The sequence below is a fragment of the Miniopterus natalensis genome, chromosome 10 (assembly GCF_054644295.1).
Source record: "Miniopterus natalensis isolate mMinNat1 chromosome 10, mMinNat1.hap1, whole genome shotgun sequence".
Taxonomy (NCBI): Eukaryota; Metazoa; Chordata; class Mammalia; order Chiroptera; family Miniopteridae; genus Miniopterus; species Miniopterus natalensis.
Window position 1 is genome coordinate 13,757,693 of NC_142090.1, and position 13,902 is coordinate 13,771,594.

At 38.4% G+C, this 13,902-nt stretch overlaps 1 protein-coding gene across 1 annotated transcript in view; it reads left to right on the forward strand.

Moving 5' to 3' along the window:
* CHCHD3 (coiled-coil-helix-coiled-coil-helix domain containing 3) overlaps positions 1–13,902 on the forward strand; it is a 250,644-nt gene that overhangs the window by 39,024 nt on the left and 197,718 nt on the right. Inside the window, exon 3 of the mRNA XM_016220479.2 lies at positions 11,853–11,934. Within this exon, the coding sequence (XP_016075965.1) occupies positions 11,853–11,934 (82 nt within the window). The remainder of the gene's footprint in view (positions 1–11,852; positions 11,935–13,902) is intronic.

Sequence of the window (13,902 nt, forward strand, 5' to 3'; positions counted from 1 at the left end):
AGGAAAAGCATGACGATCTTTTGAGGGAGACTGGGAAATGTAATTTTGGTGCGTATGGAGACAGAGGAAGCTAGAGAAACTTGGGCAACTGAGGCAGAGGACACGGGAAGGCATATTGCTGTCATCTACAAATTTTTATCTGTGCTTGAAAAATCCATGTTACTGTTAGTGCGTTATTTGTGACTATCAGTGTTCATGCACCATAAAGTAGCTGGGTTTCCCATGTTTTTCTTGTATCAGGGTGGATATTTTAGCCCAGTCCGCAACAGTGGTGCTCAGTGCTGGGCAGTGCTGCTTCTATGGAGGCATTTTAGAAATTTGTGGGGGAGCTACTGGTGTTTAGTTGTGTGGACAGGGCTCTAAACCAGTGATTTCCAACCTTTTTCAGCTCATGGCACATAAACTAATTACTAAAATTCTGCAGCACACCAAAAAATATATTTTTTGCCGACCTGACAGAAAAGTAGGTATACTTTTGATTCAGTCACATTGAACGGCATTGTTGTGTTGGCTGTTGTCATTTTTTCATTTGACAATCTAAGGGAAAAGAGGTCAGTGCCCCTGACTAAATAGTCAGTTATTGCATGTTTCGAAAATTCTTGTGGCACACCAGTGTGCCGTGGCCGATCTAGGTGTCTTGCACTGCCTGGGATAGTTCTTCCACTTGAGGAATTGTCTGCTTTCAATTTCTGAATGTCCCTTCAGAAATTCCTGCACTTGAAAACCTGCTGACCCAGGCCAGAGCTTAATTGTTTTATATATAAGCAGAAAGTATGTTTTGCATGGTTTTAAGACATACTGAGGCTTTCAGGAATGTGTAACAATAGCTCTATGATTTGCTGTATAAGCTCAAGATTCAGACTATTTTATTACATCTTCTAGTGCAGTTAAGTTTGAGCATTATATAGTGAAAAGCCATTATTTCATGATAAATTAGTCTCTTTATTTTATTTTTTAAGTATTACACATTGGGTATTATATGATTGAAAAAGTTTGTGTCAGATTCTCATCTATTTTCACGATAGTAAAGGGAGTAGTACAAAATATTTGCTAGAAAAAGGCAGCATTGTGTCTAATAAAGGTGAAACCACTAGTCTGAGTGGAAGGACCTTCTTCATTGCTGTTTTGTATAGTTCCAGGTATTCTAAAGGATTTACACCCCCAAACCTTACACAGCACGTGGTGTAAGTTACCAAAATGAAACGCTCCTGAAAGACAAGAAAGCGTTCTGTCCCTTTTTTTCTGTATGTAACATTGGTACTCAGGAAATTTGTGGATCACCAGGAATATAGTTACAATACATGTTTTTACTGTTACCTTCTGTTCAGCTTAACTTTACTGTGGATAATTTATTTTATTTTTAGAAAAAGGTTAAGTACATTCTTGTATTTAAATTAAAGACAGGACCAGGCCTTTGGTCTTGAAATCCTTGTGCAGTCTTGTGTGTTAAAGATGGTAAAATCAGCTATGATCAGTTAACTCACAGAGCTTCCACAGTGCTTCACAGATAATTATTTTTAGAAATGATGACTACTTTTGACTACATTGAAATGGCATTTTCTGAACAATGAGTGGAGATTTGTTACTTTAGATGAAGGAAAAAATAACAGGGCTATAGATATAATCTGATTTCAAAAAAGAGGCTGAAATAATTACCACAATGTGAATTAAATAAAAAGCAAAGCTCAGGATATTGCACTATAGTTTAATGAAAAAATTATACCAGTACGTGTTTTGCTGTCTCACAGTTTTAATATATTTGAAACACCATAAATAAAATATGAATTAAGCATGGGTATGAAATCAGAATTGCTTTATTTAAAACTTCCCAGGAAAGGCCATTGTTCTGTAGTGGTTAGCAAGTGTGTTAAATAGCCCTTTTTGGCACCTGACCCTTAATGGGCTAGAAGTGAAGCCTCAGAGGCCCAGGGGTCTGACTATATGTGATCCTCCCACTATTTCTACTCTCCATTGGTGGGCCAGTGTCTAGAAACAGGACTCTATTTTTCTAGTTTTCTCTCTTTTTATAAAGACTATAATTGGGTCAAAAATTTTATTTTCATTTAGAAGAAGAAAAGCCTTGAGATTGGGGTTGGTTGACATTTCCCAGGGCTGCAGAACGTTGGGTGGATTAGAAAATAGATTTGCCCTGGCTGGTGTGACCCAGTTGGTTGAAGCGTCGTTTAGTACACGAACGGGTGCAGGTTCCACTTCCAGTCAGGGCACATACCCAGGTTGTGGGTTGGATCCCTGGTCAGGGCATGTTTGGGAGGCGGCTGATGGATGTTTCTATCTCTCTCCTCCCCTCTCTCAAATAGATTAAAAAAAAAAGAAGATAGATTTTACTTTCAGACTTTTGAATCTTTTGCTTTACATAGGCTTTGATTATATGTAAGGATAAATGTAAAGTCTTTCTTAGAAAATAATGTTGGCCAGAGTTTAAAGGACTAAATTATCTCAGTTGAATGTAGGAATGTTTGTGCTAAAAAGCACACATTAGTTCATAACAATAGGAAGAGGGAAGATTGGTTTATGAATCTAGGTATTGTAGTGATATTTGACTTTCTATTTACCAAGCAGATTATTTAGGCAAGGACATTAGTCTTGGTTAAAGCTTTTTGGCTCATGAAAAGTGAGCTTTCCACTCTGTTTCACTGTTATAAAATGTATTTTAAAAAATGGGCTACAAGCCTTGCATCAGGGTGGTAATTAGGAAAGTAGACTAGAATATAACAAATACTAATTGGCCTGAGTTATTATACATTAAACCACCAGATACTTTTGAATAATGGATAGATTGTAATATCTAAATTACTTTTTAAAAATTAAATTTATTGAGGTAACGTTGGTTAATGACAAATTTCAGGTGTACAGCATTATAATTCAATATTTGTATACTCTATTGTGTGATCACCGCCAAAAGTCTACTTTCTTCTCAAAATTGCTTTTGAGAAACAACAGCTAGCATTCATCACTCTCTTATAATTTAGTTACAGATTATTGATTGTGGCTGTCCTTCAAACATGCACAGATCTCTGGTATTTGCAACAATCATCTTTTATTCATTATTTTTCCACCTCGTTCCTTGTTTCGTTTCTAAACTTGTTGAAGGGAGGCCTGTAATTGCTGCCTTCCATTCTCCTCCCACTGATTCCTGATGCCCACACAATCTGATTTCCACGCACTCCATGGGGAGACAGGTAATTGTTAGTCATGCTGCCAGGTCTTCCTCCGGTGCCCAGGGTAGACATTAATTCCCTGAACCTGGATTTGGCCTTGGAGTCCTCCTACCTACAACACCCCAGGCAGCTACTGCCGGTTAAACGGAATTGGCACGTGAAATGAAATCTATTTACCCTTTCTGCACATGGTATCTTGGTTCATTTCTTCCTTTCCATTCCATTTCTTCTTTGTCCCTAATGATGTTCTTCTTTCACTCCCCTCCATCATCTGATGAATTTTTAAGGCCTATTCTGTAGCCTGCTACTTTTTTTCTTTATGTATTTTCCCCCTAGATCTGTAATAGTCACTCCCAAATCAGCATTTCCAGCCAAGTCTCTAATCAAACCTGAATTTCAAGTTCAGATATCTAATTGCCTACAATTCCACGTGGTGATCCTACCATTGCTTTCAGTTGAGTGTGTCTGAAACTGAACTCATTATCTTTCTTCCCCAGACAGCCTCTCCTTCTTTACTTAATTGACCATCATGGTTACTAATTTTCTGGAATCTGGATGCGCCTTTGACTCCTTTCTCTTTCGTCTTTCGGTCAATCACAGGCGATCAGTTTTTCCCATGACAGCTCTTGGGGCTTGGACTCCACCTTTATGGTCAGTGTCCTCTTTTGGGTCCTCAGCACCTTATGCCAGTGTCTCAAATTTGAGTAAGCATCAGGAACCCTGGGGGGCTTGTTCATTCACAGATTGCTGGGCCCCACCCCCAGGATTTTTGATTTATGCATGTAGGGTGGAGCAGAAATATTTGCACCTCTAACTAAACTCCAGGTGGTGCTGCTGCTTGAAGGGTAGAGAAGGGAAGGGAAATGGGGATGAGGCTAGGCTTTGAGAGCCAGTCATTGCCTTATACTTTCCCCATCCTGTTTGTCTGCAAACCTTTGCCTGGTTAAGTTTCCAATAACACCCTATTTCATGGCATTATTCCCATACATTAGTAACGGTCCATGAGGCCCCAATTTTTTTTTTTTTTAACATTTCTTGTCTTAACTCCCTCCTAGTTTCCAACGCTCCTCACAATTGAGCACATGTTATCTTGCAAACAAGCTTTGGTTTCCTTTCCATGTGTCTAATGTAGGCCCTTGCTCATGTCCCATGTCCTTCATGAAGCACTTGATGACTAGGGCTGATCTTGGTAAGTTTCCTTAATACTAAACCTCAACAGTACAGTTTTACTATCTTAGACTTTAATCTCCATAATGGTAGGGACCATATGTCTTCATATCTTATAAAGCTTAGTATAGGATTAAATCAATGTGCATTTGCTATCTAGTGAATTCATTGATTTCCCTAGTTTATATATTCCCAGAGGTCACTTGATTTTTGAGAAAATAAAACAAACAAAAGTATCTTCATATGGTTGACCAGAGAACAGAAAACTGAGCTTAAACATTTGAAACTTACAGCCAGTAGATGAGCTTATAGAATACCTATTCTCCTTTCCTTGATAAACAACATGCTGCTGGTCATGGGGCTCCAGGTCTTCTGTAAAGGGGTCCGGGAGCAGAAACCTAGGGGTGGTGGCAGTGGCCTGGAGAGTTTTGGGAAGGGGACTTGTCTTGAAGTGTTGTGTGTGTTTTTTTTCGAGTAGCTGTCACACTTTACTTCAATTGTATGAATTTTACAGTGTGTATGCTGTGTTTCTTCTAAATCTTTCTTTAGATACCCCCAAAGTTGGTGACTTACCACCTGATCACTGATGTTTGACTCCACAAATCAGCGAATTATCACATTCTTATTGACTATCTGTGTGCTTTGCAAACCTACACAATATTGCTCCCTCCACCACTCTGTCCTGCCTCTCCTTGATTTTTATTTTGTCTGTAAAGCCTAGAGTCTGTTTTTGGTCGTTTGCTAGGTGAGTGGCTGACAGACAGTTACTCCAGATGAACAAAGTGTCACTTCAAGGAAAACAACTGACAGTATAAGTTGCCAATGGTACACTTTTTCATTCCTTTATCTTCATTCTAACAGGCTTTTAGGGGAAGTGGAGGCTCCAGCATGAATTCCTGAGTCCCATTGGCCTCCCAGTTAACACAGATGTGCACAGGGAAGCGTTGTTAGCGATTTTTTAGTTTGGGCCCTTGTTTTACAGATGAGACAGCCATGGCCTAAAGCAATGATGTGTTTTCGAGTAAAATCACAAAATCTAAGGTGGCTGAGTCAGGACTGGATGGGGACCCTGTCTATTTCCAGCTTGCTCCTCTTTGTATTTCATTAGTCTTTCAGAAGAAACCTTTTAATACAGCCACGCTCAGGACTATTGGAATGAGACAGAAACAGGTTTGGGTGGGTTGGGTACTTCATTGGGATTGGAGATTTAATGCTGTTTAATTTATAGCTTTCTCCCCAGTGAACAAAATACATCCATTTGTGAAACAAACAAAAAAATTAAGCTATGCATCAAAAAGCAATATCCAGAGGTAATTATTATTTTTTAATTTAAATTATAGATCTTATTTTCCCAGAGGCTTTGTGCGGTCTTGCAACTGTTATTCAGGATATTAAGACATGAAATACTAGATGTATCTGATTCTCAATACTGGTTTAAAGAACTGTCTACTTACAAATGTGGAGACTGTAGAACATGAATGATGAGCTTGTCTGTTGCTATACAGCCTCTGCAGCCCAGTATTGATGTTTGTTTTCACACAGAATGGAATGTGGATCTGGTTTCCGTGAGTGCTTGTTGCGAGCAGACAATACAATGGACACTATTTGCATATTATGCCATTTAAATTAGAAATTTATGAAGGTATGTAAATCCTGTTGGAGCAATAATACTACAAAATAAACCATTAACTGGATGCTCTTAATGTTTAGGCTGCCAATCTCTTTGTAACACAGTGCGTTCCGATTCAATATTTATGGTTATGAATATGCAGTTAAGGCTTTTCATTCTAACATCATTATTAACTCTAGTGTACAAGTAGCCTCAGTTACCCTTCCAGGTACCTAGACAGATGGCATTTTTTTAAAGGCAGTCTTAAAAGACATTATCCTTAGGTGAATGTAATTGTCAGCTTAACATCATGCTGTGTGTGTGTGTATTTGTCTGCCAACTAGCCGGTGCCACAAATGGATGATGTCAGATTATTACATGTTTCTTTCTAACCCCTGAGATTTCTCCTAGTCATCTTTCGACTCTTCTCCTAATCAAACCCTATACCTTTGTAAGAGGAGGAGCAGGACATGATTTATCTGTGTGTTGTATTTCATGGGTGCTTCCATTATTATTTTTTAAACAATCAGGGCTCCTTTTGTATTAATGAATTGATTGAATTATAATAGATATTTCTGTGGAGCTGAACATTTAATGTGGCATATCAAAGGCATAAGCTTTGGTGGCTCAACTATCTCAATCCTGGCAGATTCAGTCTTTATCTCAAGTCTGCTGCTTGTGTTATACTTTTATTTTCTTCTTGGAGTAGATCTTCATAGTTCTCTTTAGTGTTTTAAAACTAGTATATGAAAATATAGGCTTTACAAACTTGGACACAATATATATCAGCAAATGGTAAAACCAGAAAGAGAAATGGAGTAAAGGAAAAAATCCCAAAGGACCTGACATTTTTCTAATAGGCGAGCCATAATTTTTATTAAGTAACTCGTGGAGATTGCTTAAGAAATAACTGTAATTGGGGAGGGAATTATAAGGTAAGGATTATGCAAAGAAAATGAAGGAAAGGGAAGGTCATAGGTGGAAAAGTTACAAAGGAAACTGGTATGTCCCTTGAGTTCCAGGGAATGTATGCAAGTCTCAAATCACGGTTGCATTTTCAGTCATTTTTTTCTAGATGATGAGGCATTTCATAAAGTCATTCTATCTTTTGGAGTCATTTCTGTTCACCATTCAAAAAACTGCCTTAAATATATTACAGTGTCTCCCCACACCCATTCCCTCCTTAGCTCTGATTTAACCAGTTTCTGAAAACAGAGAATTTGGACATAACTCTTATAACCCAGAAGACAGGTGAGGTGTAGTGAATTTATGCTACACTTTCTCTGAGGATTAAGATCGTGGTATTCACGGTTGCTAAGAATACTTAAACATAAGGTTAGGACTTTCTCATTGATCCCGAACCCAAATTAGAAATACAGATCCTTAGAATTTCTCACGAATTTGAATTCTTAGAAATTTTGAATGTGGCTAAGAGGAGTAAATGATTGCTAGGCATTCAGTAAAGAAGAAATTTTGGACTAACCAAAATTTTCATTTAGAATGTTGTTTACTAAACAAACAAACATAACTTTGTTAGGAACCATGAGCTGCTTCTAACCACACAGATACTTATTGTTTTCAATAATAGTTTCAAATAAAGGGTGTAGAGCAGCCTTGCTATAACGAAGCAATTGCAGTGCTTGGCTTTTTCCACACCTGTCTTACGGCCAGTGTGGAGTCATCTACATCTAATTGACAAAATGCCTGTGTTTGTGTTAATTAAGATATATTTGCCATTGAGACAGAAATTAAGATGGTTTTTGAGATTTGGGAAGAAAAGGTCCTTTGTCTTAAGATGCTTTAAAAGGCAAGTGTGTGTGTCTGTAAAAGCTATGGAAGCACACCTCCTGAGCCCGAAGCAGGCTGGTGGATTTCCATGGCAGATCTGACTTGCAGGGCTTACAGTTCTCATTTTTACTTTTCCTCATTTCACAAACTTCCCCAGCCCCTAAGGTGGGCTTGGAGATGCACTGTGCTAATGGGCAGAGTTGGCCTTCCCTGTGTTTCTCCGAAAGGAGCCCATCCAGAAACACTGACCTTTTAGTTTAATAACAGTTTGGAGAAAATGTTCATATCCCGAGACCTGGAAATGGTGTTTGAGAAAGGCCGTTTAAAGTAGTGGTCTCCCAAAGGCTTATCTTTTCCCTTGTGCACTTCGGGTCAGACCTGCCAGAAGAAATATGTTGTTGCTTTCTGCATTCTATTGATGTAAAAGCAAATAACATGAAATTTAGGTTTGCTGGGAACCCGTTACTAGACTGGTTTATTTTCCTGCCTGGGCTTTGATTTGCTATTAGATTTTCAACTCCCTTTGCTCGATTATGTTTTATCTTTTGTTATTTTAAATTCTCAATTGTAGCTAAAGTAATTACTTTTCAGCTGTGACCTTGGAAGTGAGACCCAAAAGTTTGTGTGTGTGTGTGTGTGTGTGTGTGTGTGTATTTTTTTCTTTTCATTTCTAGAAGTAGCTAGGGCAGTAGAAAGACAGCTGTGCTTTGGTCCCTTTACTGACTGACCAAAGTTGATGTGATGCCACCCAGCTTATCCCTTGGGCCTGCCTTCTTCAGTGGCCCTGGGAGTGTCCCATCCTTTGCACTGCTGCTGGTTTTCTTCCACCTCTCTCTCCCTCCTGGCCTATCTAGATGGTACCACAGTTTATTCCATCTGTTTCTCACCTCACCCCACAGCAGGTGGCAGGCTGACTGTGACAGGCAGGAGGGTATAGAGAAGAAGACAAGCCTCGAAACTACACTTCCTTCTCTGCAGTCTCTTGTGCATGGCTTCCTTTTCAACCAGCCATCTGGTCACCCTTTGGTAATGGAGTCCTTACTGTTCCATTCCCGATTGCTCACATCATAATAAAAAGCTCACTGCTGATTTAGGCCTTTCCCCAGGTAGGAAGCCCCTGTGTCAGAGGCACAACATGTACTGCGAAGATATGAGACTGTTGTAGCAGCTCACTTCGAAAACTGATCTCACTGCTTGATGCTTAGACCTGGTATACTGACATCTTTCAGAAGCCTAGCTTTAATGGACTGAACAGAATTCAAATGCATTGTGATTGAGAATTGGATTGGGTTTTGCTGAGAAAATTTTTGCTGTGGCAATTTGCAACAACCCAGGGGAAGTGGCGTGATTTTACAGGTACAATTTGGCTGTGTGTTGATCTTCGCTGGTATGTTGAACTTCAGAGTATAGTTTGACCAGTTAATACTAACTGGTTAAATATTTGTTTCAATTTTTGCTACTAATAGAGCTAGTAGCTGTGAACATCTCCAAAAAATGAAGAGTCATGTTTTTGCTTGTTCATGAGAAATAGATAAAAACGTGAAAACATTACCTTGTGGGCTGCAGAGCCTAGAACTTCATAGCTGGCACATACCCATGTAACCCCCAGTCCTGCTTTTGGGTGAGCAAATCAAAACTCGGGAAGGGTAACTGATTTATCCAAAGTCTAGCTAATAGAGAAACAAGGAGTATTCACTCTTTGCTGAGCTATTACTAATTTCACTGTTATTTCCATTGTTTTCTAAAACCTTTAATATTGAAGAATTATAAGATTTGCCTGAATGCAAACAATTCCCTGTTCTAGTTTTTGTCTTGGTTTTGCGTGCCCTTTTCAAAGCAGAGCTGTGTATCTCTTGCTCTACACACTATGAAGTAGGAGAGAAGCCAAACAGCAGCATGTAGTGTATAGTTCGGAGACAGCGGGAGAGCATCCATTTAACGTCTTTTTGGGAAAACTGCTGCCCAGTCAGTGACCTCCCCAGGACCCCCAGATTGTTGATGCTGGGGTTAGACCTCAACTAGTGTTTACTGTATTCCCTGGCCGTTGTTTTTTAACAGCTTTAGTGAGCTGCATTTAACATACAAAATTTACCACTAAAACTCCACAGTTTAGTGGTTTTTAGTATATTTGCAGGGTTGTGAGATGGTTATCTCACTATTTAATTTTAGAATGTTTTCAACACCCCAAAGAGAAACCCTTTCCCCGTTAACTGTCACTTTCCATTCGTACCTGCCTTCCACTCCTGGCCACCAATCTAAATCTATTTTCCGAGCCTACGGACTTGCCTTTTCTAGACATTTCATATTGATGGAAACATACTATATATGACCTTTTGTGTCTGGCTTGTCTCACTTAGTGTGATGTTTTCAAGGTTCATCCACGTGGCAGCAGCTGTCAATACTTCGTGGCTTTTTGTGGCTGGATAGTATCACACTGAATGGGTATTCTGATGTTTATCCATTCGTCAGTTGATGGCATTTAGGTTATCTTCACTTCTGGGATGTTATGAATAATGCTTTTATAACACTCATGTGTAACGTTCTGTATAGACCTGTGCTTTCAAGTCTCTTGGGTATAGACGGCACCTAAGAGTGAAATTGCTGGTCATGTGGTCACTTTGTTTAGCTTTTTGGGAGCCTAACTCTTTTCCACACGGTTGCATCATGTTTTATTTCACCAGCAATGCATGAAGGTTCCAGTTTCCCCACAGCCTCACTAACACTTATTACTGTCGTATTGATTATAGTGGGTCCAGACTGGTGTGTCGTGGTTTGGAATTGCGTTTCCTTAATGACATGCTGCTGAGCAATTTTTCGTGTGCTTATTGGCGAATTTTAACACTTCTTTAGAAAAATGCATATGCATATCCTTTGCCCATTTTAAATTGTCTTCTTATTGTTCCGTTGTAAAAGGTCTTTGTATTTTCTGGATACAAGTTAATTGCCGGCTATGTGATTTGCCAGTATTTTCTCCCATTCTGTGGGGTGTCCTTTCACCTTCTTGATGATGTCCTTTGATGCTGCTGTTTTCTGATAGTCCAAAAGTAAGAGAAAACATCCTTATGACCTTTCATATGTCTTCTTTCTTTGTTTATTGCCTAGTGTCAGCAAAATTTTAAAAAGGCTTTTGTATACCCCATTGTAATTCACTTTTTGTCTGTGTCCTGAGGCAAGGCATTTATAATGTCCAGATCATCAAATAGAGCATTGTTGCGGAGCAGACACAGTACTGTTTAGTTTTCCATCTAATAGGCTACCCTTTGAAATAATAGGTCCTGTGTGTCTTCCTAGATCCTCCTAAGTGTTTCTGGTGCTTTCTTGGTCATAATTTTGGGTGTTGGGTTTTAGTGAAGAGGAAAGAGTCTGCTTATTTTTTGTGGAAGGCTCTGAAGGAGTATGTAAAATTTGTCTATTTTGTTTGCTATCATAGCTGTAAGAATCTTTACAAAACACATCATACCAAATTTTCTAATTGTAAAGACCAGATGTTTCAAATCAAGCCACCAGGTATTTAAAAAGCTCCAGCTGAGTTCTCAGCTCTGAGTCTCTCTCCAGTTGCTGGCACTTGAATTTGAGTGATATGTTTTCCAAAAAATATGTTTCAAAATGTTCTCAAATGCTTTTTTTTCATAAATCATGGAAAAATGAATGTACACAAAAGTAATTTTTTCTGTAATAAGTGTTTTTTTAAATGTTCAATTATCAAAGTGAGAATGTGTCAGTGTCATTTTCCTTTGTCAAGTCCCTTCCTTACATCATCTCTTCCCTTTTTTATGTGACTGTCAGACTTCAGTGATAGGACACCACTGTAAAGAATTTGTACTTAATGGCTCAGTCCCCACTGGGCAGTAAGCAGCTTCTGGAGTTTATTATACATTTTGGCAAGTGTGGAAATTTCTAAGTCACCAGGGGCCTCTTGATTAAGTTACTCCTGAAATGCACTAGTTTGTCTTTTCTACAGTGCTTAGGCAGTTCCAAGGAGACACTGACCGGCTGGCAGAACTCTGCCCTTTAACATCTAGTCTCAGCTTTGTTTTCATGAACATTTTCTTGCTTTTGTTTTTAAGAAGTTACTAATTTAATCTCCTTTTGCTCTTTACTATTTCTAGTTTCTGATGAAGAACTGAAAAGAAGAGTAGCTGAGGAGCTGGCACTGGAGCAAGCCAAGAAAGAATCTGAAACTCAGAAACGGTGAGTTTTGTGGTCAGTGAGAGATTTTGGTGGACTTGTTATAATTATGAAGTATTTTTAGAGAGGAATAATTGTAGTAAGACTCATTATTTGTGTCTGGCTGAACTTCAGAATGTGCTGAACATATGAACTTGGCCATTTTCTGTTCTGGATTGTGCTTGTTAAAGCCCCACATTACCGTCTCCCTAACCTTGGTTATGAGTGACCATTATATCTACTGTGTGGTTCTTTATTGCATGAATACTGACTGAGCCCTGTTTTCCCAGTATGTGAGAAGTAGTTCTTGAGGATTCTCCAGGAATTTCACGGGCTAGTTTTTTTCAATGAGTGTATTTATGATTGAAAGTTTTATTTTCTACTGTGGTTATTAATGTTAGCAATATTGTAGCTAACAACGAATGCCGTATGTTATACATAGTGCCTATATTAATAAATAGTGCTAATTAGAAATATACTCACTTAAAAAAACTGAAGATATTCAGAAATATGTAAGGTTGGAAAAAATCAAAATCTTCTATAATCCTGTTCTATGGAGATGACCAGCCTTGAACATTATATTCCTCTAGATTTTTCTATGTACATACTACTACATTATTTTTGTCATTACTACTACTACTACTATTACTATTACTAGCACTACTGTTACTACCAGTGAAAAGAATATTCCTTGAAGTGTTTTTGTAGTAGAAAACCGGAAGGAATTTACAAGGCCGTCATAGGGGCCGGGTGAGTGAGTTACGGCACGTGCCTCATTGCAGCGCTAGACAGGCAAGTAGATCTTTATGTGCTGATACAAAAGATGGTGAAAAGCTATAAACGGAAAGAAACACAATGTTCAAAACAACACAGATAATTTTTTGGTAAAAGCACTACTTTTTAAAGACTTAAAGTATATAGTTATTCACAAAAATATGTCAATACTTTTTAATCCAAGATAGTCAAGTGCTTTCCATCTGTGCTCCTTCTGAAATTTGCACAGGGCCCTGTTATTATATGATCATGCAAATGTCTTTCTGCTGTGAGCGCCACACACGTGCCTGCCACCAGTGGATGCTTAGTATGTGTTTTTGTTCTGGACTACGTAACTGTTTTGCTCGAGAGAGCTAAGTGTAAAGAATCATTGAATAGGATTCTAGTCTTCAATGGCCATAGGTCCTTCAACATGTGATTTAACCTCTTTGGGCCTTAAATATTTCATCTCTGAAGTGAGAGGTTTGGAACAAGTCCTCTAAGATTTCTTCTTATGACAAAGTGCTAAGCTAGCTCCAACTTGCTTTTGAAATGTATGCAACAGGACATAAGCTTTAGATTAAGACCACCATTTTCTCAGGATATAGAGAAGGCTCATAGGTTAGGGCTTTAAAAATCAAGATGTAATTAGTGCCGGTGAAAGATTCTGTGTATGTTTCTGTAATTTTCCACGTAGCACTTTATAATTATTTAATTGGGTTAGGCTGATGGAGTATATAATTAGATGGTGGAGTTTAAATATTCAAAAACATTCAGATTATTTTCATCAAGAAGCAAAGAAAATCAATACGTTATGGTAGAATTTCTTGTCTTTGAAATTTTATTATTTTTAATTGAATTTTATTTTAATAAGGATTTTTTTTTTTTTTGGTTAAATTCATGTTTACTTTGCTTATTATGTTTCACGTAGGCTCTTTTTGGTCTCCCTTTCTCTCCGTATGATACAGGCTTCTTACAATAACCTCATGGGGGTGTTTTCTGTTTTTTTGTTTACTCTTTCTTTATAATTCAGCTTCTGTTTGCTCTGCCTCGCTCTATGCGAGGTAAAGGGCAGATGAGATGACTAAAAGGTGCCAGTGAGAGCCAATTTCATACCTCAGGTGGACTGAGGTTGGCAGCCTCGCTGTAACCTGGACAAATGACTATTGATAAAGAATTTATTTTCTGTCACCCTTAAGGAAAACAGAGAGTGCTACAGCCTTTTTATTATTTTTTCTT